The sequence below is a fragment of the Schistocerca cancellata genome, chromosome 4, assembly GCF_023864275.1.
Source record: "Schistocerca cancellata isolate TAMUIC-IGC-003103 chromosome 4, iqSchCanc2.1, whole genome shotgun sequence".
NCBI classification, from domain to species: domain Eukaryota; kingdom Metazoa; phylum Arthropoda; class Insecta; order Orthoptera; family Acrididae; genus Schistocerca; species Schistocerca cancellata.
The window spans coordinates 882780823-882807466 of NC_064629.1; the positions used below are offsets into that span (position 1 = coordinate 882780823).

Consider the following 26644-nt stretch of genomic DNA (forward strand, 5'->3'; position numbering starts at 1 on the left):
GTGTGTGTGTGTGTGTTCTGTTTGCTGATGACACTGGCTTAGTAGTGAAGGATGTCGAGTGCAACATTGGCAATGTATGAAGTACCGCAGTTCACGACATAAGTTGGAGGCTTGTAGAAAATAAACTGATGTTAAATCACTAGAAGAGCCATTTTTTTACAGTTTTTAAAACCCAATTCAACTAAAACTTATGTTTTGATTACACAGAAAGGACGTATGATTGGCAAGTCTGAACAAACCAAATTCCTAGATGTTCAGATAGATGGCAAGACATCATGGAAAGTTCACGTTGAGGATCTCGTTCAAAAACTGTATGCTGCCATATTTCCCATTACAACAGTATCTGCAATAACTGATTGTCCAACATGAAAACTAGGCTATTTCAGTTATTTTTATTTGCTTATAACATACAGAATTATATTCTGGGCAGCTCTTCCCATTCACAAAGTGTATTTTGATTCAGATTTGGGCACTACAAGCAATATGTGGTGTAAGGTCGTGGATCTCTTACTGACTCCTGTTCAGGAGTCTGTGAATTCTGACATTGGCCACTCAATATATACACTGCCAGAAAAAAATGAAATACCTCCAGGGACAAGGACATTATAGCGAGAAGTGATGTGTTAGGTAATTCATCATTGCAGGAGTACACAATGACAAATGCAGACCCGATGAAACACACATCACAGTAAAGGATGACCAAAAAATTGTACAATATACTATGTAACCCCTCCAGCAACAACATAGGCATGTACTCTCCTAAGCAAGTATAATAAAGGTGACTGTCCCAGGCATCTTGCACCCTTTGTTGCAATTTGGCAATGGTTCTTGCAGGCTCTGGAGAATGACTAAATTTCTGCTTCATCATATCGCATTTGTGTTCAATTGGCGAGAGACCTAGTGACCCTGCTGGTCAGCGCAGTTTCTGTACATCACAAAGACGATGTTGCATAGTAGCAGCAATATATGGATTTGCACTGTCCTGTTAAAAAAAAGCACATCACCTCCCAGCCAATATGGCAGTAGTATGGTGATAACAACCTGTGGAAAATAGCGGGGCACTGCATCTTTTACCCTGCAGAAACATCAAATGTGACTGCGAGTTTTAACTGATGTCACTGCCCCCCCACCCCACCGTGTGTGTGTGTGTGTGTGTGTGTGTGTGTGTGTGTGTGTGTGTGTGTGTGTGTGTGTGTGTGCGCGGGGGGGGGGGGGGGGGGGGGGCAATGCCATCAGTTACAACTCGCAGTCACATCTGATGTTTCTGCAGGGTAAGATAAGCAATGCCCGCTATAATGCAACATGGTATTTGTGATGTACAGAAACTGCGCTGACCAGCAGGGTCACTAGATATCTCTCTCTCTCTCTCTCTCCCTCCCTCCCTCCCTACACACACACACACACACACACACACACACACACACACACACACACTGAAGCCTGGAGTGGGACTGCTACTGTACACATGTATATCCATCACTTGTATACAGATAGAACCTACTCCCCTCACTGAAGACAACAAAGCACCATACCACTCTCCAGTCAATTCTTTCATAAATCAAGAGTACCTGTGCTTGTCAGTGGTAGCCTGGCTAGAAGCACATGTGATCTTCGTACTGCTGCAGATAGACTGTCCCCAATTGCCTTTAGCGACAGCAGGTGCAACACAAACCCAGATTTCTTCCCTGGATGACGTTCAGTGAGCCAGTGCCACTCACACAACGTGTAAATTTTGACACCCATCCGTACTACACGGATGTCCAGTACCTTGTCTATAGGTGTGGCAATGTTCCACAGGCCAATGCTATCAGAACTTCGTTGTACCCAAGAATTAATGTTGCAAACAATGTTTGCCTCTAAATTCAGCACAGTTACTGGCTGCAGAATCAAAACAGAGCGCAGACAGACAGGTCTCCTGAGTGTCATCTGATCACTGACAACTTCAACAAATGAATCACAAACACTACACAGCCGCTCAATATGTACGATGACAAAAGTCATGGGATAGCGACATGCACATACACAGATGGAGTCAAACGCTTTGTGATTTAAGAAATTCATCGTACATTCTCGCACACAGCTCATCTTACGTAAAAGGAAATCTCCTCTGAATGTAATGCTTTTCAAACCCACATTCGCAATATTTTCCCGCGACCTGTTAGAAATAGGTTTGTTTCAGCAGTTGCAAGAGAGCGCCAGGTAACAAGCGTCACGCGCTTGCGCAGCTACGATGACGCAGGAAGCCCATATGTTCGTATGTGTAAAACATTAAAAGATCTTACGTTATGTCATAAAAGAAACAAGACATCAGAGGATACTTCAAGAGCGTCAGAATTTTGTGAACCATACTAAAACGCATAATTCGGCTTAAAATTTTGGTTCTTTATTATGGCATAATGCCATACGTGCACTTGAAATGCAGCGAACAGCTGAAACTAGCCAATAGTGTGAAATTAAACACTTCGCTTCAAATAAATTGACTGCCTCAACAGAAAAGATTAATACAAGAGAAATCTCTTTAGCAAACCAGCCAAAATAACTTCATTGCTCTGTAAGGCGATTAATGTTTGACTGTCAGAAAGGTGGAAATAAAATCTAAAACTAATAACATATTTTAGCCTTCCGTAATTACGCGAACGTATTTTAATTCATTTGATAGCTCCCGGCCACAAAAATCCGTTTTTTTTTTTTATCATTTAACGTGAGAACAATAAACGAAGAGGAAACAACAAAATCACTACACATAAACACAGGTCACGTGGAGACGACCCACTTCCCCACGACAACTCCAACTGCTCTGTGCATCAGCCCCAGATTTACTAATTTCCGAACCGGGGCAATATTAAGTAGTGGCGCCCAGCCACACATCTGTAACAAGAAGCGGTAGAAGGTACTACTCAAACGCGACTCAACTGCGCATGCGCAAGAGCCCGCCCACAAAGGCTCAAACGAATCTAATTCAAAAAGTTGTCACGCCACGCTCATCGGAGGCAATTTGTTGTTATAAAGCATTGCATAGTCTTCCTAAAGCCTTTGACACATTTTGCTGTTGGCAGACGCTTGTATGAGCACTGTTTTGTTGTTGTATATGGCGCATTTCCTTTCTATTTTCTTTCTTTTTTTTTTTCCTGTTCATGTTTTGTTGCTGCAGTATTGTTTTGCAGTAGCGGGATAAAGTAATATCCTTTGTTAGAGTATTGTTTCTTACCAGTGAAAATCACATAAATTTAACTGAAAACTAAAACAATGAAAAATTCCTGGAATTCTAAACAATTCCCGGGTTTTTCCTGGTTTTCTCCCGGATGAAAAAATTCCCGGGTTTTTCCCGGATATCCCAGTTGTCCCGGGTCATATACACCCTGATAGGTCAAACAATGACACAAGCTCCACATGTGTTGTTCAATACTACTGTTCTGAAAAAATACTGTCTTCCATCAAATCACAAATACAGTATGAAACATTCCACAATCATATTTTTTGATACGGGTGTTGTGCATGAAAAATCTATTTTATCTTTTCTTCTTCTTTTCCTGTTTATCTAGGAGTACGCGCAAAAATAATCTCACCCCTCTCACTTAGTACTGTACCAGAAGATGAATTGTCACATTCAGCTTAAAACTGGACACTGAGAGAACACAATGCAAATACTTTCTTTCTGCACTGTTGATACTGGTTAGTAAATACACCCCCTCAAATAATATACCTATGCAGCACATGTGAACTGCTCCAGTGAACACTTTATATTGAGAGCTTGGATAAGCAGAATTATTTTCCTAACATCCACCACTGAAGTCAAAACAGACTGTGGTGTGCGTACTGTAAGACCTTCGGTACACACACCATCAGATTATTTGACTTGTCGCTCTAACGAAGTAGGCGGGTGTCAGCAATATGTCTCGTGGTCTTTTCGTGGCGTGTTTATCTTCTGCCGTTAGGTCAGACAATAGAAATGCCACTTGCACGCTTAGAGTAGCACATTGACTGTGACCAACTTTAAGCAGAACTTAATTAATTTTCACACACATTTATTAAAAGAATAAAAAGCATAGATATTACGTAACTTGATTCTGGATGCTGTTTACAATTGACAATCTGAAGTTCCTTTGGTCTTGGCACGTTAATCTTATTCTCACATATCTCTGACACTTGACAAAGTGTCTATACATTTATCTTCATGGATATGTACAGGAATATGGTAATCTTATTAGGCGAAGACTGAAACTTGACTATAGACTGGTACAGACAAATGCAGACTGGTACAGACTGGTGCAGACAAATGCAGACTGACTAATCGGAGGTCTGTACACTCGTTATAATACCTCGCGCGTTCAGGTATCACTGCGTGAGTGTGATCCACGAGGAGAAAAGGTTCTACGTTAGCAGCAATCTCATTGGCTGCGTTACATATTAATGCGTGGATCGGCAGAAGCAGAATTTGGTCCGTCTCTAAGGCAGCGCCATCTCGTAGTGCGGAGACGGATGAGCGCTGCGCTGTTGTGCTTAGCAGGGCGCGCTCTAGTGAGAAAGTTGGAACTATGTACACAACACAGACTTTATGGTGACTAATTCCCTACTGTACACCATCAGACTTGAGTCTGGGTCTGTTTCTGATCAGAAGATTATGATTATCCCAAGATGTCACTTCTCTAATTATTTGCTCCAGGCAAATTTCAGGTAAGAAATTTAATACATTACATAATAAATATGTTCAAAAGCCCCATATCTCTCTCTCTCTCTCTCTCTCTCTCTCTCTCTCTCTCTCTCTCTCTCTCCCCCCCCTTCCTTTCACAACCCATAGCTGTCAAGATGAAATCTGCCCCCCCCCCCCCCATTACCACAGCACAATTGGGAAATTTAGATTTTACATCCCAAAGTCTTCACTAAAGCATTTCCCCACTACAACTTGCCTATTAAATGAAACTACAATTTTTTTATTCATCAGTAACATTTACTTCCACCAAAAATATTTCACATTCAGAAACAGCAATCATCTCATTTGATGTAAACAGGTTTTCTAGATTCTAATGATATATATATATTCCATATGGAATTTACGGTTTCACAATTATTCCTTTCTAGGTTCAAGCAACTATCTGTTCATAATACTATGAGTGCATCATTGCCACTCATAAGTAAGGCAATTTCTGGGGCAATTATCTGATATCATATTAACTACTACTCTCTCTGTCTTCTATACTGCACATACCTGGTCATCAAGCCTATGGAGTAGTTTTCTCTAATCTATAAATCTGCATGGGCATGTTGTGTTCTCTGTTACCTGGGTAGCTTGCTTGGCCTGTTCAGAGGAACTTTACAATTATTATAACCTTACACTACACATTAAGAAAACTGCATCTGAGGTCACTACAGAACCACATTGCTTCTGGTTAAAGTCCTACACCTGCCTCCAAATCAGAGGACATTGTGTGGTTCTGGGGACAATCCTGCAAAAGAGGCTAATGGTGTACACCACTCCAGCCAGGCAAAACAGGAACCCAGTGTGGCATCTACACTCAAGTGCTGATTTCACTGTAGTAAAGCGAATGCAACTAGTGTGCTCAGCAGCTCCTGGCAGAGTCTCCACCAAATTTTTGCACAAAACTAGAAAAGATAACAAGTGCACAGTGGAATTTCTTCTCTACATGACAGCTATTTAACCGGAAGAGCTCCATTATCTACATATGTTGGAGCTGCCAATAACTTGCACAATCATCCTCTGTGCTTTAGGAAAATTTACACCAATCCCAACAGACAAGGTATTTCATGCTGTCTAAGACATACAGGGCTATTACAAATGATTGAAGCGATTTCATAAATTCACTGTAGCTCCATTCATTGACATATGGTCACAACACACTACAGATACGTAGAAAAACTCATAAAGTTTTGTTCGGCTGAAGCCGAACTTCAGGTTTCTGCCGCCACAGCGCTCGAGAGCGCAGTGAGACAAAATGGCGACAGGAGCCGAGAAAGCGTATGTCGTGCGTGAAATGCACTCACATCAGTCAGTCATAACAGTGCAACAACACTTCAGGACGAAGTTCAACAAAGATCCACCAACTGCTAACTCCATTCGGCGATGCTATGCGCAGTTTAAAGCTTCTGGATGCCTCTGTAAGGGGAAATCAATGGGTCGGCCTGCAGTGAGCGAAGAAACGGTTGAACGCGTGTGGGCAAGTTTCACGCGTAGCCCGCGGAAGTCGACGAATAAAGCAAGCAGGAAGCTAAACGTACCACAGCCGACGGTTTGGAAAATCTTACGGAAAAGGCTAAAGCAGAAGCCTTACCGTTTACAATTGCTACAAGCCCTGACACCCAATGACAAAGTCAAACGCTTTGAATTTTCGGCGCGGTTGCAACAGCTTATGGAAGAGGATGCGTTCAGTGCGAAACTTGTTTTCAGTGATGAAGCAACATTTTTTCTTAATGGTGAAGTGAACAGACACAATTTGCGAATTTGGGCGGTAGAGAATCCTCACACATTCGTGCAGCAAATTCGCAATTCACCAAAAGTTAACGTGTTTTGTGCAGTCTCACGGTTTAAAGTTTACGGCCCCTTTTTCTTCTGCGAAAAAAACGTTACAGGACATGTGTATCTGGACATGCTGGAAAATTAGCTCGTGCCACAACTGGAGACCGACAGGGCCGACTTCATCTTTCAACAGGATGGTGCTCCACCGCACTTCCATCATGATGTTCGGCATTTCTTAAACAGGAGATTGGAAAACCGATGGATCGGTCGTGGTGGAGATCATGATCAGCAATTCATGTCAGGGCCTCCACGCTCTCCCGAATTAACCCCATGCGATTTCTTTCTGTGGGGTTATGTGAAAGATTCAGTGTTTAAACGTCCTCTACCAAGAAACGTGCCAGAACTGCGAGCTCGCATCAACAATGCTTTCGAATTCATTGATGGGGACATGCTGTTTTTGTATGTGTGTGCAAAGCATTGTGAAAATATCTCAAATAATAAAGTTATTGTAGAGCTGTGAAATCGCTTCAATCATTTGTAATAACCCTGTACTTTCAGGAACAGCTCATACCAGTTAAAACAGATGGCTCTAACCATGTGGCAACTTCCCACATTCTCCTTCCAGACAGAAATCTCAGATCCCACTATTCATCTCTCAGATGAGGATGGAACTGGTAGGTCAAGGCACAGAGGCACCCAGAATAGAAGCTTAGCAACACAGCCTTCGCAAGTCAACCACATACACAAGTTTATAGTTTGGCATCTTGAAGCCAACAGTGTGGCAAATTATTGATAAGATACTTAAAAGTAAGCCCTACAAAGCTGATCTGCATTAGAAGCTTACTGGAATGGACAAAGATGTGAGTCTTAATTCCTACTTTGAAATAGAATGAAAGGATGAAATGGAGTTTTGCAAAGATATTGGCCACGTTATTTAAGGTGGACACACTGAACAACATTTGTAACATAGGTTACAAAACTTTTGTGAGCACTTTTATTTCAGTTCTATAAAACTTTGATATATTAAATACTTCTTTTCTTACTAATTATTTAAATAGTTTCACAGACACATGAATAACCCCGAATAATCATATGATTGACAGAACATGGACGGGGATGGAAATCTGCCATGTTGCTTTCAAGGAAACCATCTTGGCACAGGCTGCAATTGATTTAGAGAAACCCTAGACTGAGAATTGGAACTGATCTGAAGAACTAGCGACAAGATATGAAAATGAGCTTATTTGCCTAACTCTCAGCTTTTCAGTGTTGAAATTGCACAACTGTGACACTACAGGCACAACAAAGCAACACATCTAAAATACGAACAACAAAGAAAGAAAATCACATGAGATTTCATGTCCATTTCATGAAGATTAATTCTAACAAAACATTCAAAAAACCTAACTGCAGCTACATAGTGTGCACCAAACACAAGGCACTATGTCCAGGCAAAAATTATGAAGCTGATGCATGGCAACATCAGCACCAGTGCTAACTTTCAGAGGCATTTGGAGTTAATTATGGAATTTCTGTATCCTATTTTCATGGCATTCTCAATCAAATTACCAGCAATCTGCTATTGATCATCATTCCAAAATCATTTTAACTTTAGGAAGCCCTTTGTGAATAACTATTATACAGTGTTGGTGCCCTCCAGTGACTTAGCTTTTAATTACAACTGTTTCTTCAACAATAGTGGATTTCTTTCTTATGGGAACTATTTTCATTGGGAACTGTTTAGTTAAGCTTGAGCAATTATGCAAGAAATACATAGCTGCAAGTTCTCTTGTCAGTTGCCCAAATAAACACTGAATGTATATCTCAGTGAAGTCATCTTTCCAATACTGGGTGATTCTAAAGTCACTATACATTTCAGTGATATAGTAACGGAATCTTTGTTTCTTGCAGGTACTATGGCAGAATGCTAATCGAAGAAGAACGAATCGCTGTTGTTTCTTCTCGTCTTCGTGGAATGACGTATGAACAGGTACAGACAGACTTTGCCCGTCGATTCCGGAAAACAGGCCCCATCAGGCTTGCTATCAAGACCCTGTCAATAAATTCCAGTGTACTGGTAGTGTTGCAGATGAAGAACATCCAGGGAGGCCGGCCATAATACCAGACACCGTGCAAAGTGTGCAGGATGCGATCACACGTAGCCCTTCCGCATCTACCAGGAGACTTAGTAGGGAGCTTGGTATTCCTCAAACCACTGTATGGAGAGTTCTTCGTTACAAGCTGCACAAACATGCGTACCATATCCAGGTTGTACATAAGCTTGAAGCGGAGGACTACGCAGCCAGACAAGCCGTGTGTCATGACCTGCTACAAGCTGTGGAAAATGATAATTTGATGCAAAATGTCTTGTTCAGTGATGAAGCTACATTTCATACCTGTGGACATGTGAACAGACACAACTGCAGGATCTGGGCAGACGAACAACCGAGTGTGCTGCAGTTGAGGCAACAGGACACAGCAAAAGTGAATGTGTGGTTAGGGATAACGAGGTCAACAGTGTACAGGCCCTTCTTCTTCACAGAACAAACCGTTACTGGAACCACATACCTAGCTATGTTGGAACAGTTTTTGGAGCCCCAGTTGATATCTGATGGGATTATGGCTACTGTTGTTTTTCAACAGGATGGTGCACCACCTCATTTTGCCCTCGTTGTTCGGGATTATCTGAATCAAGCATTTCCCGGCAGATGGATTTGTCACGCCTCTCCACGGATGTGGGCACCCCGCTCTCCTGACTTGACACCCTTAGACTTTTTGCATGGGGGTTTATCAAGTCTAAGGTATACCAGGTGAAGATCTGCAGCACTGAAAACTTAACACAGTGGATTCGAGCCCCAGCTGCTGAGATTACACCAGATATGCTTGGCCAGGTTTTTCGGTCTACAGTGGAGCGCTGGGGGACATGCCTAGACATGCAATGTGGTCACATGTGAAATGCACTGATATTATGTCCTATTGTAACATAAGTTGCAGTGCCATTACATATTGGTTAATAAAATTTGTTTAAGTACAAAATTTATAGTGACTTTAGAATCACCCTGTACATTTTACACTTAAAACTGTAATCATGGATGTAAGGCCACACTAGCATATACATTATCCAGTCACATTATGATCACTGCCTATGTTCGATGGGACAACCTCATTGAGCTTTTTGCGCTGTGGATCCTCAACTGAGAAACCTAGTGCAGTTGGCGACGGCACTGAAGTCGGTATGGCTCCACATCTCTGTCAGTTCCTTCCATAACCTTGTTAACACTCTTCCTGCATGTCCACACTGCATGTGAACAGACACAACTGCAGGATCTGGGCAGATGAACAACCGAGTGTGCTGCAGTTGAGGCAACAGGACACAGCAAAAGTGAATGTGTGGTTAGGGATAACGAGGCCAACAGTGTACAGGCCCTTCTTCTTCACAGAACAAACAGGTTTTTAAGAGGTGGTCAGATTAATGTTACTGGATCATGTATGAATGCACTGTAATTTGCTCATTGGTTTCAGGTCTCAAATTTCCACATTAAACAGTGTTTCCATCCTCCACAACTGAGAGCTATGTACAAGTTATTTAGTTGACCACATTCACATACGCCACTTTCACTTGAGTGCGATGCAGCGTAACACTAACATTTAAAGGATACTTTACCGTACAGATATATCTTCTTTCAGAAAATTAGCAGTATTGGCTTTTCCTCCTGGTTGATTAATCAACAGTGTCCTCGTATGTAATTCTGTGACATCATTCACACAGTCCAGATCACCGACACCAGGCAAATGTAACTTGAATTCATCATCCAGAGAGAACAGTACTTTTACCTGCAAGACACTATGAATGGTTATTCTCAGTTCATAGAAAACAGGGGGTATATAAACAATGTTTGCAACATACAGTCATACCTGTTGAACAATTTCATGAAATGAGATGACTTTTCCAACAGGATTCTCAAGCAACACTGTGCCATACTTCGTCGGTCCATTTGTATTCAGAATCACATTTGTATACCTAGAAATTTAGTGCAATTGTATGAACACTTCTGAGGTTGTAATAGTAAGAACTATATGTAAAAATAAATAAAATAGAATTGAGAATCATGGAGAGTTGATGTGAACACTGAGATGCAGCTTCATATAGACCGACAAATCTACAAAGAATAGTATTTTCTTTTTAAATTACATTAGTCTTCTATAATGTAATGTGAAATGTGCACAGTGTTCCATGGCCCAGTGAAACCCTGTAATTGTTTATAGGTAATGGCTTAAAGCAGTTGATACTACCATTTATGCATAATTGTATTAAGGATTTCCCCAGTCTCTCAGGTGTGCTCAGATCAGTAAAAGTTCTTTAGACCATTACATGCTACTCTCAATTCATTTGTGCCATAAGTAACTCACTCTCACTGTATCATCCTTGCATTGAGTGACCAACACACAAATAAAAAAGGTTTAGCTTAGCTACGAGTTCAGTCTTGTTTACCGTATTTACTCGAATCTAAGCCGCCCTCGAATCTAAGCCGCACCTGAAAAAATGAGACTCAGAATCAAGGAAAAAAAATTTTCCCGAATCTAAGCCGCACCTGAAATTTGAGACTCGAAATTCAAGGGGAGAGAAGTGTCTTAGGCTGCACCTCCAAATCGAAACAAAATTGGTCCGTTGTAATATGAGACACAATTTAGGTCGAATGGATGACTACACAGCTACAGTAGTTTGGTTTGAGTCGTAAGCTTAGCAGTTAAGCTTTACCAGGTAGCCATTGCTATGTGTCAGGCACTCCGTCCGTATTTATACGGCTACCCTTCCTTTTTCAAGTGCTTCGTCTGGTTTGAATCGATTGCATATTTTTGTTTGATCTGATAAGTGCCGTTCTCTTTGTTATAGGTGTTTACGTCACTCTAAGCTGAAAATGCATTACTGTACTGTGTCATGCATTGTTTGTCGCATTCTAATAATGAGTGTTTACGGCCTGTCACCGCTCGCGGCATGACTTGCTTTTGTGCATGCTACCGCTGCTTACAATTAAAAATAAAAGAGGAATCGTCTCATTAGCGAAACAATGGCAAGAGACTGCTATTTGTTGTTACTTACACTGCTGCTTTCTTTGACAATGATGGACAAGAACCAAATAATAGACTGCGTATGATAGATGATGTTCTGAACGAGAGTTTAGCAAAAATGTTTCTCCGTTTGAAAATCTTTGCAGTTGCCTCTTTAGCACATTACATTCTGCACAGAAATAAGAGTCGTCTTAGATCTAAAAATCTAGTCAATTGTTGTGCTTCATTTCTGACTGTATCACTATTAGGCATAAGAATAATACGGATATAAACATGACATGACATGTATATTCTTTCGCGTTTACTGTTGTCCACTCTAGTTTCGTAGTTTATTAGGCAGACAGGATTTAAATGAAATAGCAGCAAATACGAAAGAATACACGGCAAAATGTTTATATTCATATTATAGTGAAGAGAATACTGTACATGATTCACAATTCATAAAAGTCCCTATTAGCAACCATCTCTTCTCATAGGTAGGAAAAAATTCAGAACGTAGAGTTGGCCATATTGACAATCATCCCAAACAGTCTTGCCAGTCGGATTTTTGTAGTACATTGAAATGCTGCTACATTCATAGATTAACAATACGGAATTTGTATTTACTTCGTTGGATAATGTATGAAAATGCAGTGGTCGAAAATTGAGGCAGAGAAAAAAGCTCATCTTCTACCTTTTTTTTTAATTTCTTTACGGACGCAGAGGTTTTGGCACCAGTATTTATCTTTGTGCCTGCAAAGCATGCCTGTGTAGCGCTACATATATTTGACGGCAGAAGTTAGTTGTGGCGGCACCTACCAGCATTTTTCAGAACTTCACAATACTTTGCACTCGATTCTAAGCCGCAGGCGGTTTTTTGGATTACAAAAACCAGAAAAAAAGTGCGGCTTAGATTCGAGTAAATACGGTATGTATCTGATTCCTACTGAATACCTCAGATGCTACTATATTAAGTTGTTGCTGTATTCCAGCGTGTCCTTTCCATCATACTACAGTTTTTTCTTCTCATTGAAAGTATTCCATCTGCCTGGGATAATATTTACCACTCCATTCCTTAACTTCACAAACAGTTTACAGATTTGTGCATATTATAGTAATCTCTGGGCACAACTTACAAAATTACTTATAATGCACATATTGGTCTCAAAGTATTTGTTGGGGGAAGGAGGAGAGAGGTGGTGGTGGTTAGAAAGGTGTTTTAGGGAATTAGAGAAAAAATAAGATTGGTGGTGGTGGAATGATATAGGAGGAAAACTATGTCTTCTGGTGTGAACATAGGAAAACACAATGAGGTTCTAACTTTGCAGTTCAGATGCATCAACCAATGCTGCACTTTTTCACCAAAGAGAGACAGTAACTTTCAAGGTAGGCACACACTATTTCACAGTTTCATTACTGCGAAGGAACAGTCTCAGTAATCCAATGAAGGTATCCCCTATCCCCTAAACTCATCAGATTCTAAATCCTATTGAGCACTTTGACTGTGTGGAACAGCACATGTTACAAAAAAGTTCCTCTTCAGTTTCAGCTGGGGTTTCATATACCAACACCGTGTAAACCTATAGAAGTGAAATCTAATGACAGCACTGGCCATGCGACAGGGCTTCCCCTTTGATCCAAGCATGAGGGTACCTGCTACTTGGCGCTCACAAACATTCATATTGAAGTGACATGATGTGTCATTGTGTTGAAATCACATCCTCTCACATATAACAAGAGACACATCCTCCAACAACTGTGGAGCACATTTAGAGTAAACAGCAGGTAACATGCAACATTCAAACAGGGTTAGCTGACCCTGTGCTATTCCAGCATAGCACCACCTCAAATATTCACCTAAGCCCTTTCGTTCCCAATTTCAAAATACTTAGTTTTGCAATCTATGTAACTTTGGCAGTAAGTATTTGGGATACACTTTATAAGATGTAAAACATCTTCAAGCTACATACACATACAGTTTGTTTTCCGAGTTCCAGTCCACTACAGACTGCAGCTGTTCACATGGATTAACGATAAGAATTCACACATTATGGGAAAGTCCTTCATGGAATGTAAATAATTTAAGGAGTGGAGGAAGTAATCCAGTGAATAATAGCGTTGCTGAGCACTGACAGGAACATAGATGGCTTTCAGATGAGTACTTCTCAGAAGCAAGTGATCTCCTCCCTCCCTTTACACATACCAGTGTGACCTTCTAGAATCCACATTCCTATCCCATGAACCTGCTAGCTCTCCCACCTAGGCACCAGTTACACTTCCACAACCTCTCTCCACCTCCCTGTCTCCTTTCACTCTCACCTACTCCACTCAAGTCAGCCCCTCAACTCAGTCTAGCAGGCGTCCCAGCAAGATCCATTTCCAGTTGCGACACTATTTTAGCCACACACTGTGATGCACGTGTAACACATATTGCAGCAGAACAATGTCTGCAGAAACCCTGGAACATGTATTCTCTTCTGACAAAGTGCCATTCTTGTTTTGCAATGGTCTTAGCATTTTACATGTGTAACTTAATTTCTGAAATCCCTACGTATTTCCCAATTGTATGAGTGGGGCCCACCTGTTACAGGATCAAAGCTACTGTAATTAAGTTTACTGCAAGAGTTCTGTAAGCCCCCAATCAAGAGAGTACTCTGTTCTACATTACAGAAAGAAATATCATTGGCAAACTGCCTTAGACTGTGGTTTCACATTCTGTATCCAAACAAACTTGCAACCAGCAAAAGTGCTTTGTGACAAATTTTTACTATGTCAGAATGGATTAAATACTGTACAGAGACCATAAATTTTGAAGCCACTGTAAACACTTCTGTGATGTTTACAATGTAAAACCTCAGAAATCTGCATTTACTTCTTAACAGAAAGACTGGACAAACCTGATGGTGGAATTTTAGGTCTTGGACATACAACCCTTCAGATGATACACGTGGTTTTGTTCGTTGTTACAAGCACCTCTTTTTCTGTTCACCATTATATTTTTCACTTTCAAAAGTGTTGTTCCAAAAGTTTGGTAGCTACTGACTTGTGCCATTGGGCAGCAATGGTAAATTACAGCTACATGGAAGTACTCAAAGCAACACGATTTTGAAGAAATCTCTTGAATACTTAATGGGAAGTTTTTGCAAGAAACAAAAGACTCTAGGGCGTTCACAATGTGAAGCATAATCAGATATCCCCCCCTCTCCCCCCCCCCCCCCCATGAACCATGCACCTTGCTGTTGGTGGGGAGGCTTGCGTGCCTCAGCGATACAGATAGCTGTACCGTAGGTGCAACCACAATGGAGGGGTAGCTGTTGAGAGGCCAGACAAACGTATGGTTCCTGAAGAGGTGCAGCAGCCTTTTCAATAGTTGCAGGGGCAACAGTCTGGATGATTAACTGATCTGGCCTTGTAACACTAACCATAACGGCCTTGCTGTGCTGGTACTGCGAATGGCTGAAAGCAAGGGAAAACTACAGCCGTAATTTTTCCCGAGGGCATGCAGCTTTACTGTATGGTTAAATGATGATGGCGTCGTCTTGGGTAAAATATTCCGGAGGTAAAATAGTCCCCCATTCGGATCTTCAGGTGGGGACTACTCAAGAGGATGTCGTTATCAGGAGAAAGACACTGGTGTTCTACGGATTTGAGCGTTGAATGTCAGATCCCTTAATCGGACAGGTAGGTTAGAAAATTTAAAAAGGGAAATGGATAGGTTAAAGTTAGATATAGTGGAAATTAGTGAAGTTCAGTGGCAGAAGGAACAAGACTTTTGGTCAGGTGAATACAGGGTTATAAATACAAAATCAAGTAGGGGTAATGAGGAGTGGGTTTAATAATGAATAGGAAAATAGGAGTGCGGGTAAGCTACTACAAACAGCATAGTGAACGCATTATTGTGGCCAAGATAGACACGAAGCCCATGCCTACTACAGTAGTACAAGTTTATATGCCAACTAGCTCTGCAGATGATGAAGAAATTGAAGAAATGTATGATGAAATAAAAGAAATTATTCAGATAGTGAAGGGAGACGGAAATTTAATAGGCTTGGGTGACTGGAATTTGGTAGTAGGAAAAGGGAGAGAAGGAAACCTAGTAGGTGAATACGGATTGGGGGTAAGAAATGAAAGAGGAAGCTGCTTGGTAGAATTTTGCACAGAGCACAACTTAATCATAGCTAACACTTGGTTCAAGAATCATAAAAGAAGGTTGTATACATGGAAGAAGCCTGGAGATACTAAAAGGTATCAGATAGATTATATAATGGTAAGACAGAGATTTAGGAACCAGGTTTTAAATTGTAAGACATTTCCAGGGACAGATGTGGACTCTGACCACAATCTATTGGTTATGAAATGTAGATTAAAACTGAAGAAATTGCAAAAAGGTGGGAATTTAAGGAGATGGGACCTGGATAAACTGGCTAAACCAGAGGTTGTACAGAGTTTCAGGGCAAGCATAAGGGAACAACTGACAGGAATGGGGGAAAGAAATACAGTAGAAGAAGAGTGGGTAGCTTTGAGGGATGAAGTAGTGAAGGCAGCAGAGGTTCAAGTACGTAAAAAGACGAGAGCTAGTAGAAATCCTTGGGTAACAGAAGAAATATCGAATTTAATTGATGAAAGGAGAAAATATAAAAATGCAGTAAGTGAAGCAGGCAAAAAGGCATGTATGGAAGTGAAACATGGACGATAAATAGTTTGGACAAGAAGAGAATAGAAGCTTTCGAAATGTGGTGCTACAGAAGAATGCTGAAGATTAGATGGGTAGATCACATAACTAATGAGGAGGTATTGAACAGAATTGGGGAGAAGAGAAGTTTGTGGCACAACTTGACTAGAAGAAGGGATCGGTTGGTAGGACATGATCCAAGGCATCAAGGGATCACCAATTTAGTATTGGAGGGCAGCGTGGAGGGTAAAAATCGTAGAGGGAGGCCAAGAGATGAATACACTAAGCAGATTCAGAAGGATGTAGGTTGCAGTAGGTACAGGGAGATGAAGACGCTTGCACAGGATACAGTAGCACGGAAAGCTGCATCAAACCAGTGTCAGGACCGAAGACTGCAACAACAACAACAAAAATCAGATATCATCAGCTTAAATGTTACAGAAGCAAATTTACCTGCAGAAGGGTTCCTCATTCCTCTGAATATCAGGTTTGGGCCTTCTGTTGCATGATACCAAAGCTACTTGCAGTTCGGCATCTTTCACCTAGAATAAGATGAAACTTCATTAACCATGAATTCAAAATTGTGGAAAATTATACTAATGAAAAACCACCAAGATCTTTCTAAATGAATTGCAGCAGTTTAGATAAATAAAACTGCTGTGAACCTTGTGGTAGAGGCTATTGATTTGTGACAAATATCAACTTTAATCTAGGGTTCAGACCAACTGCCATTAATAGAGACAACCACCCTGAGGATAAAGTGGAAGTTATCAGCCTGGCACAGAGAAGATGCTGATATCAATTAATTTTTTTGGTTTTTGTTATACTGGTACATGTAACAAAACAAAAGATAATTATAGTGTTGTTTACTTAACTTATTAACACTGTTGTGTACTTTGTTAAAATTAATAAATTTTAACACCCAGCTGCCCCAAAATTCTCTCTCTCTCTCTCTCTCTGTATCTTTGGCAGTTTATACAGCTGGTGAATGTTTATAAGGAGTTCATTTCTTCATTTACAACAATTAAAAATTGGTGGCAAAAGACATCACGAGAGTGCACAATATAGCTTGGGATTGGCAACAATGTATAAAAATAGGTGGTTACATAGGCACAATAATGGGTATTTTACATTTTTTATGGAGGTCCAGCTATTTGAAAGCTTTTATCAATGACATGCCACATTTGTTAAATGAAAACTAAACACAAATGTGGGACTTATCTGTTAGAATGTCTGAATCATTTTAAAACGAAACCAAGTGATTCTGTGTGCTGTTACAGTGGATGAGACATGGGTTGCCCACATCCCGTCAGAAATGAAACATGAACTGAAGCAAATTTTTTATCGATTTTCTTACACAGGGTAAAACAATAATTGGTGAACAGTATACAAAAGTCTTTTGGGTCACCAGGATAGGAAATAATTGCATGATAAGAGGCGTGGCTTCCGAAAGAAACAAACTTATTGGTTATAAAGATCACCCATTTGCCAACACAGGTGTTTTAGTGGAAGAAAAACAGGGATTTGAAGTAGGAATTGTTGGAAGATCAAATGTGTCTGCCATATTCAGTACACAGACATTTGCATATTCCCACATCTGAAAGAAAAAGAAAGAAAATATGTCTGGAAAATGTTTTGGGAGTCCAATTGGAAGGTAATGACAGCTGGCAATGAGTATTTTGCAGATTTCCATCATAATAAATGGTTGAAATCTACTCTCTAAAAAATTTTGGACAAAGTAGACATACTTAAAAGGGTACTACACTGAAGTGCTCTGCTGCCAGGGTAAGGATTTTTAAATTATCCCACTTCTTTTCGCAAATGAAGAGATGAACATGTTAAGAACATTACAATTTAGTGAACTGTCAGAATTATCGATGACAGTTTGGGAGAGCACCACCAGTAAAAACAAGCATAAGGAAGTAGTTCAAAACCTTCAAAGAGACAGGCAGTATTTAAAACATTTTCATAGTGCCTACCCATTTATCAAAAATGTGTTGAAAGAGTACGAGCTGCATTTCAACACAAACTCCAGAAGTCAATTTCTTGTGTCTAATACAAAATTTAGGGAGCAAGGTAATCTAGAGTCCAAATAAGTGGGGTGTGTTGAATGACATTTCCTGGAAAGTGGATGGGATGTGATTGTACAATTATACGGCCCCCACTCTCTCCAGTGTCATGCCATTAGACAACTTTTGTACGATTATGTCAAGGATTGCGTGTACACAATGCCAGGCAATGACTTGGCTACCCTTCATCATGAATTGACAAAACAATCAAAACTGTCTGTGTGTTACCTGAGGCCTCAGGTAACACACAGACAGTTTTGATTGTTTTGTCAATTCATCATGAAGGGTAGCCAAATCATTGCCTGGCATGGGCAGAACTCTAATACAGCCGTGACGTTCTATGAGTGACTAGTGGGGTACACAATGAAATTCTAGCATAACAGAAAGAAAGAAAAATAAAAACTTTGAGAGCTGCTAAAAATTTTACAACAAATGACACTGCTCTATCTCTACTAGTTTCCAAGTTATGATTTTCTGAAATGATAAAAGGCTTGTGTTGGCACCAAAACAGACAATTTTAAAATGAAGACAGAATTTAGTAAGTCAATCTTCTGAATAAAAAACTCCATTTTCTTCTTTTTTGCCACATGGATCTAAAAATGGAAGATATAGGAATGACTGAGGGCAAAATTAAGAACAACTGAAGATGGCCAACAGCAAGAAGGCTGCCTGACCTTATAGAGTACTGTTAAGATTCTATATCAAATATGTAGATGATGTAGTTTCTCTTCTAGTAATAGTCTAGATATTTTTCCATTCTATACAGAAAGTCAGATGATGGATGTGTAGAACTACAGATTTACCTCACTGTAGAATTATGAAAATGGAAATGAGCATTTGGCGTCATTGGCCGGGAGGCCCCTTGCGGGGCAGGTCCAGCCGCTGTAGTGGAGGTATTATTACATTCAACGCCAAATTGGGCAACCTGCGCACTGAATGGGGATGAAATGATGATGAAGACAACACAACACCTAGTCCCTGAGCGGAGAAAATTCCCCGACCCAGCTGGGAATCGAACCCAGGCCCATAGGACGGCAATCCGTCACGCTGACCATTCAGCTATCGGGGCGGACACTGTAGAATTATGAAACATTTTATGCTTGCATTTGATGACATTTTTGGCAACTGAACAACTCTATAGACATTAATACACATTTTGCACGTATCAATTACATGACACTCAGCTTCCTCTTTTCATTTACAATGTGAAGAGAGCAGTAGATTGTGGAGCCCTAACTGTGACTATGTTCTTGACTTCCAGTTAGCTTTCAATACAGTTCTGCAATAGGATGGAAGACTTCTCAGCCATTATTAATGGGGAGATGATGACAGAAGCAAAAACCGCTTCTGATGCACGTCTAAGTAGTGTGATTGGACACTCACTCTTTACATTATATGGCTGTGATGACTAGTACTAAGTATCGACAGCTGGATTACTAGTAAATTACATAAACAAACCTTTCACATGAATCAGCCAACCTATTAGTGAAAATTGCATCAAAATTCCTACCATAGTTCCTGTGATTATCCTTCACATACAGACTGAAAAATGCAGTGGGGAACTGTAATTTATAATATGCACACATGTACCTGATCTGGTACACTGTATCTTAGCTTGCTGAGCCTGTTCACAAACAATATAGCTGTCTATGAGGTGGTCATGTAGTAAGAAAACATTTTATGAACTTTACGAGAATATGAAAATGATCAGCACCTGGTGCAAAGACTGGCGGCTGACCAATGACATGAACAAACAGTGGAATGTGTGCTTTAACCACTTAATCCATAGTCAGTCACTAGAATCAAGTCATAACCATCAAGTACCTAGGAATATCAATCCATACTGATTTAGTGAGGAACAACATGGACCTGGATGAGCATAAAGCAGATGATAGATTGAGAATTAGCAGAAGAATCTTATGGCAATGTAATCCGCTCATTCACAAAACCCTCATTCAATCAACTCTTTAGCATCTTTTGTCTGTCTGGCACCTATACCAAATCATGTTAATGAAAGAGAAATAGATAAGCTGGGTGCCTCATCACAAATGGGTAAGTGCACCAAATGCTCAACAAACTGCATTGCCGAGAGTCCTAGCCTCACAATTCCAGGTGCTCAAGATCCAATACAAGTCAAGAAACACATTACTTTGCTAAACCTGTAAGATCATAACATTATTTTATGGTTTTTATAGCCCATCCCAATGGTACTGAATGGCTATTACTGACTGTCTCAGATATTTGGGCTTAATACAGTATTGCAGCTGAAACAGGTTGTGTTAAAATCAGTTAACATTTCTACAACCTCTATTCTTAAACCAAGCATGAACTGTTCACCAAAGTCCATTTTGCTTTGCTGTCATCAACTTTTCATTAATCTACACCAAAGTTCAACTCAAATAACTCTCCTTCCATCCTACAGCTCATTATTTTAATCCCAATGGAAGAATATACAGGCCTCAAGAACACTTTTTACTGAACAATAATCTACAGAGCCATCAGACAGAGGGAGATGCTACAGTCGTTAAGACTGGTACCATATTCGGAACTATGCTGTCTTATCCACTTTCTTTTTGACAGCTTACAGTGAATGAAAATTCATCCAAAGTCAGTAAAAGATTATAATGAGTCTGTTCCTTCATTTTCAATGGTTAAATGATTGCCAGCTGAATTCAAATGTGGCAGTATTACTCCTGAAGAAGCTCCATATGACATCAGTCTCAAAACAAACTACAGATGAAAGCATCATCAATTGTGCAGTATGCCACTAGATAATCGACAATTGAAGGCATACAAAATAGCTGATGCCAAATATGTATCAGAAGAATATGGTAGGAAACTTATGTAAGAATGTAAATATTTTAGGAGTAAAGGAGACCATTCATCAAAAAGCTGAACTGCCACATTGTTGACAGTTGAATGCAACCTCGCCCCCCCTCCCCCCCCCCACCTTTTCATGTGTGCCTGTCAATGACCCGACACTTCTGCTTTTCAGTGAGTGGTCTCCTTTACTCTTAAAGTATTTACAGAAGAAAATATGGTTTATTTTACACAAAGACTCCACACAGAGAATTTTTTTTATACAAATGAATCTTTTTGCAATGTACGGACTAGATACAGAAATGGATTTACCTTCCCCAGGGTAAAACATAAAATAATGAATGGTGTATATTACATACCTGGATTAAAAACACGTCATGAGAACAGCGATTGCATCTATCACAGGACAAGGCACTTGGGTGCTTTGGCAATTACAAACTGAATAATTTAAAGTACGTACTGCTGAACATCCAGCCTTTCCACTAGACTGGGCATCCTCTGACATAACAATTCCCACATGTAAAGAAATTTTTTGCTATAAAATGTCTTGATAAGGAAAGAATGAGGATTACAGGTTAACATCTTGTCAACAAGGGCATTAGAGATGAACTATCCTGCTCTTTACCTTCAGTGACATAGGGTAACTGCTTTGTCTTACCACTGCATGACACCACTTGGTGCTCCAATGAGGAGGTTATAGCATCTGTATATGAATATTTTGCAAACCTTCTAGAATTTCACTTCCAGGATGCACTTTACTTATTGGAAATATATTGTACAGAGAGCACTGTAATAAAAGGGCACTACATAAAAAAACAAGCACTTCTTTGCATGAAAAACACAGTCTTTCAAAACCAGGTTGAGAAAATTCAGCTTGCCATTGTGTGTGTTTTTTCCTCTCTCTCTCTCTCTCTCTCTCTCTCTCTCTCTCTCTCTCTCTCTCTCTCTCTATATATATATATATATATATATATATATATATATATATATATATATATATATATAATAGAAGGAAACATTCCACGTAGGAAAAATATACCTAAAAACAAAGATGATGTGACTTACCAAATGAAAGTGCTGGCAGGTCGACAGACACACAAACGAACACAAACATACACACAAAATTCAAGCTTTCGCAACAAACTGTTGCCTCATCAGGAAAGAGGGAAGGAGAGGGAAAGACGAAAGGAAGTGGGTTTTAAGGGAGAGGGTAAGGAGTCATTCCAGTCCCGGGAGCGGAAAGACTTACCTTAGGGGGAAAAAGGGACGGGTATACACTTGCGCACACACACACACACACACACACACACATATCCATCCACACATATACAGACACAAGCAGACATATTTAAAGACCAATGTCTGCTTGTGTCTGTATATATGTGTGTGTGTGTGTGTGTGCGCGCAAGTGTATACCCGTCCCTTTTTCCCCCTAAGGTAAGTCTTTCCGCTCCCGGGACTGGAATGATTCCTTACCCTCTCCCTTAAAACCCACTTCCTTTCATCTTTCCCTCTCCTTCCCTCTTTCCTGATGTGTCAACAGTTTGTTGCGAAAGCTTGAATTTTGTGTGTATGTTTGTGTTCGTTTGTGTGTCTGTCGACCTGCCAGCACTTTCATTTGGTAAGTCACATCATCTTTGTTTTTAGGTGTGTATATATATATATATGGTGCGATGTTTACTCATACAAAAAGTTGCAAATCATTGTCTTTCCAAATCTTTTTCTCTCGCATAAGTTTCACAAGTATATATTTAACTTCAAAAGATGAAGGCTAAAAATTATTTTAAACATTATCTTGGAATCATATAGCTTTCATCTTACTGTAAGACAACTCTACTTCTCACAAGCAGTTGTGAACGTTAATATTTGATTTCTATGCATTACTCCAATTAAAATTCACATTTATTTACCTGGAAAGTTTGTTCCTTTATAATATCAGCATCCGCTGGAATACTGTTAAGGTGCCTGAACGGCATTTTGAGAGTGCCATATATATATTCACTGTAGTGCTCAGCAACACTACTGAGTTCACTTTTAGGAGGCTTTACATCATAATAAATAACAATTTCATCCATTGGCAACAGCCCCGCATTCTTACGCACTTTTTGAACTCTATTTACTATTTCACGAGCCAGTCCCTCTTCTTGGAGATCCTTTCCTGCCTCCATATCCAACAGGACTATAATCTGAAAATATTGTCATCATCAGCAACAATTCATTCAGTTAAACTTAACAAAATGTAAAATTTGAAACACTTAATTAATCTATAAATAGTAACTTATTTTATAATACAAATCTGAACTGGGAAGAAGAATGAAGGAAAATAGGGAAACGAAGAATGATTATGTATAATGTCCCACTGATGATGAGGTCATTTGAGATGGAGCAAATGCTTGAATTAGAGAAGGGTGGGAAAGTGCTTTCAAAGGGACCACCTACAAGAAGTACAGTGGGTTGAAGTGGAAGCCTAGAAAAATGAATGGTAGCATATTGTAATCAGGTTCACAACTATCAGTCGAAGCTCCTCAACAATCAGGAAGCTGACAAAAAAGAAAAGGAGTGCTCACGCAGCAATGGAAAACTGGACGCCACAGCAGGCAAACAACAATCTGCGATAATGGAACAAGGCTCCTCCTATTTGCAGCATCCTGAAACATGGCTGAGTGTTCCTCACAATTCCCACACTATTATTTTCACAAAGGGCAGTGAAAGTCACCAAATGGGGACATTTGTAATCAACTGGATTGTATGTTGATCACACCTACAATTAAAAAGATATCACAGTCTTTAAAGGTCTGAAATGTGCAACAACAGCAAGCATTAATGTGAAATGATAAAGAATGCAGTGGAGATGTCAGCAAATGAAACACTTTGAACTGACGTGATATTGAGCATGAGACAGTGAAAAAGAAAAGTGATGAAGCACACAGAAGAACACTACAATGATGGAAGTTTTTTTTTTAAAAAAAAAAAGGGAGGACTGAGAAAGAGAATCCCTTAATGAAGAACAAGAATTGGAGCTTCTTAGGGACCAGAAAGAGATGAGGAAATTTTATAGGATGCTAAATGCTGTCCAGAAACCCTTCAGTGGAAAAACCAACTAGTTAAAGCAGTAATTTACGAAGAATTCCACTAACAGCTGGTAAAAATGTTTGTTGAAACAACCGGTTTCACAGCCTAGAGCCGCATCATCAGGTGCAACCTACACGGCAATGAGCAATGTACACTGTCACCACTTCGTGGATATTAAAGTTAATAAAGGAATGTCTAAAATATAATCACAACATTAAAAGGTCATTAAGCGTACCCATCGCTCCTAGTCAAAATTTACTTTTCAGTGAATATTGTCTATACTATGGTGAATGAAAGGTAATGAAGATGTGCTCCATTCATTTTGGACAAATTGCTGGTAAGTGAAACTTGCAGTCACAGAGGCATGTTTTAAAATTTGCCTGCATCTAAAAAAAAAAAAAAAAAAAAAAAAATGTACCGAGAGGATGCTAAAATATTTTTTAAAAAGGGCAAGACAGGCAATAAAAAACTGTCACTGCTAACATAATTAGTTGCAGCACTGTGTAAATTACTGTGCAGAATGTATCAGGTGGCAGTATATGACTTCACGCAGTCCAGACCGATAGTTTCCATTTCAACAGCTATCTAGTCTCTTTTAGTCATTTGTGAGGACCACTTTTACTCTGCCCAAGTCTGGGTTGCCCTGCCATCACACCAGTTAGACAGTGCCAGCTGATACACTGCACACAGTAATTCGTATAGTGCCATAGCTAACTATGTTAGCAATGATAACTTTTTATTACCAATCCAGCTCTTTGAAAAAATATTTTTAGCATCCTCCCACTATGAAATATTTTTCTTTTTTGATGCATCAAATTTTAAACCATGGTTGTGTAATTGCAAGTCCCACCTATCAGCATTGACCTAAATGAGGGGAGCACATCTTTGTTGCCTTTTGTTTGCCATAGTATTGACAATAATCAATGAATAGTACATTTTGACTACGAGTGATGGGTATGCCTTTGACCTTTTAACATTGTGAGTATATTTTAGATATTCCTTTATTAATTTTAAAATCCACAATATAGTGATACTGCACATTGCTCTTTACCATGTAGGTTGCACCTGATGATGTGGCTAAAGACTGCAATACCAGCTGTATTTCAATAAACTACCATTTTACCAGTTCTAGAGAACAGAGGCGGAACAGAGAAGAGAGGAAGGCGGGCTGCGAGAGGAAGGCGGGCTGCGAGAGGAAGGCGGGCTGCGAGAGGAAGGCGGGCTGCGAGAGAGAAAAGGAGCAGGCTAATAACGCATTTTTAATTTTTGTATAGACATAATTAACAAGAACCACAAGAAAATTTTTACAAAGTCAGTGTCATGCATTTTTAAAGACTCTATCAGAAAATAAAATGAGGCTGCAGTACAATTTATCTTATGATACAGAGTATGATTTAATACGACAGCTTTCATTACAAGAGAATTGTGGAACATCAAAAATTAAACAGGTTATTGCCAGTGAGAGAAGTTCAATTGTAGCTAACAGTACAATTGCTAAATTAATTAAAGTAAGTGTGGAAGCAAAGTTTTAAAATCTAGATGACAATGTTCATTCAAACAAGACTACACTCACTCAAATGATGCTAGGACTGGAAGAAAATTGAAGAAAGCCTCTGACATCTGTTATGTATGGTCCTTAATTCAGGCATGAGATTCCAGACAGCAACATTAACAGTATTTATATACAGAGGATATTTAACACTCATCAGGTGTATGAAGTGTAAGAATGTGACCAATGTCATATAGAGCTAATTCAGTGCACTTTGTAGTTGGTGGCACCTGCCACAGACAAACAATGTGAACTATAACTAACTGCAACTAACAAGCAGTATAATATTGACTGTCATGAATGTATTTACTGGTGCTCATACGAAGGCTAATAAGCTGCCTGCATTAACAGTGGTCAGAAATAGTGAACACTGAAAGATTGTGATTCATTTACTGGAAAGTTCATAATCACAACTGAAAAAAACCCTTGGCAGATCTGGGAAAATGCCATACTCACATTGTCTTGGCTGTCTCCTTCAAATTTTCCTTTTCCAGTCTTTGTTCTCACTACATCAAAGTGGTGTTTTATAACAATATCAGATGATTCCAGTCTGTGACCGAAAAGAGTGACATGGCCATTTTCAATGAACTTTTGAATGTCATCTTCTGAGAAGTCCTGTAACAAAAAGACACAGTGTTGGTAAAACAAGTTAACTATTACATACTACAATCTTTTTTTACATACTTGTGTTTTTGGTACCCATAACAAATAATTTCTCCAAGATTAATGACTGACACTAATTTACATGCTGCAAATACATTTCTCCATAAATTCCAGCACCATAACTTCCTTCTAATCTTCAATTATTAGAGAAATATAAAATATGGTCATATCATATCACAAAATATCGCTACTGTCTCATATTCTACAATATATTTCCTGGATACTACATTCATGTCGAGGTACTTCAAGACGTGGGACATGGTATTCAGTGTTGCCAA

The 26644-nt window shown here is 39.7% G+C and overlaps 1 protein-coding gene across 1 annotated transcript in view; it reads right to left on the reverse strand.

The window, feature by feature from the left end:
• The window catches only part of LOC126185046 (isoleucine--tRNA ligase, cytoplasmic), a 175671-nt gene that overhangs the window by 19248 nt on the left and 129779 nt on the right, over window positions 1-26644 (reverse strand). Inside the window, exons 18-22 of the mRNA XM_049927800.1 lie at window positions 26160-26318; window positions 22993-23268; window positions 16647-16735; window positions 10388-10493; window positions 10137-10306 (exon numbers count right to left, since the gene is read on the reverse strand). Of these exons, the coding sequence (XP_049783757.1) occupies window positions 10137-10306; window positions 10388-10493; window positions 16647-16735; window positions 22993-23268; window positions 26160-26318 (800 nt within the window). The remainder of the gene's footprint in view (window positions 1-10136; window positions 10307-10387; window positions 10494-16646; window positions 16736-22992; window positions 23269-26159; window positions 26319-26644) is intronic.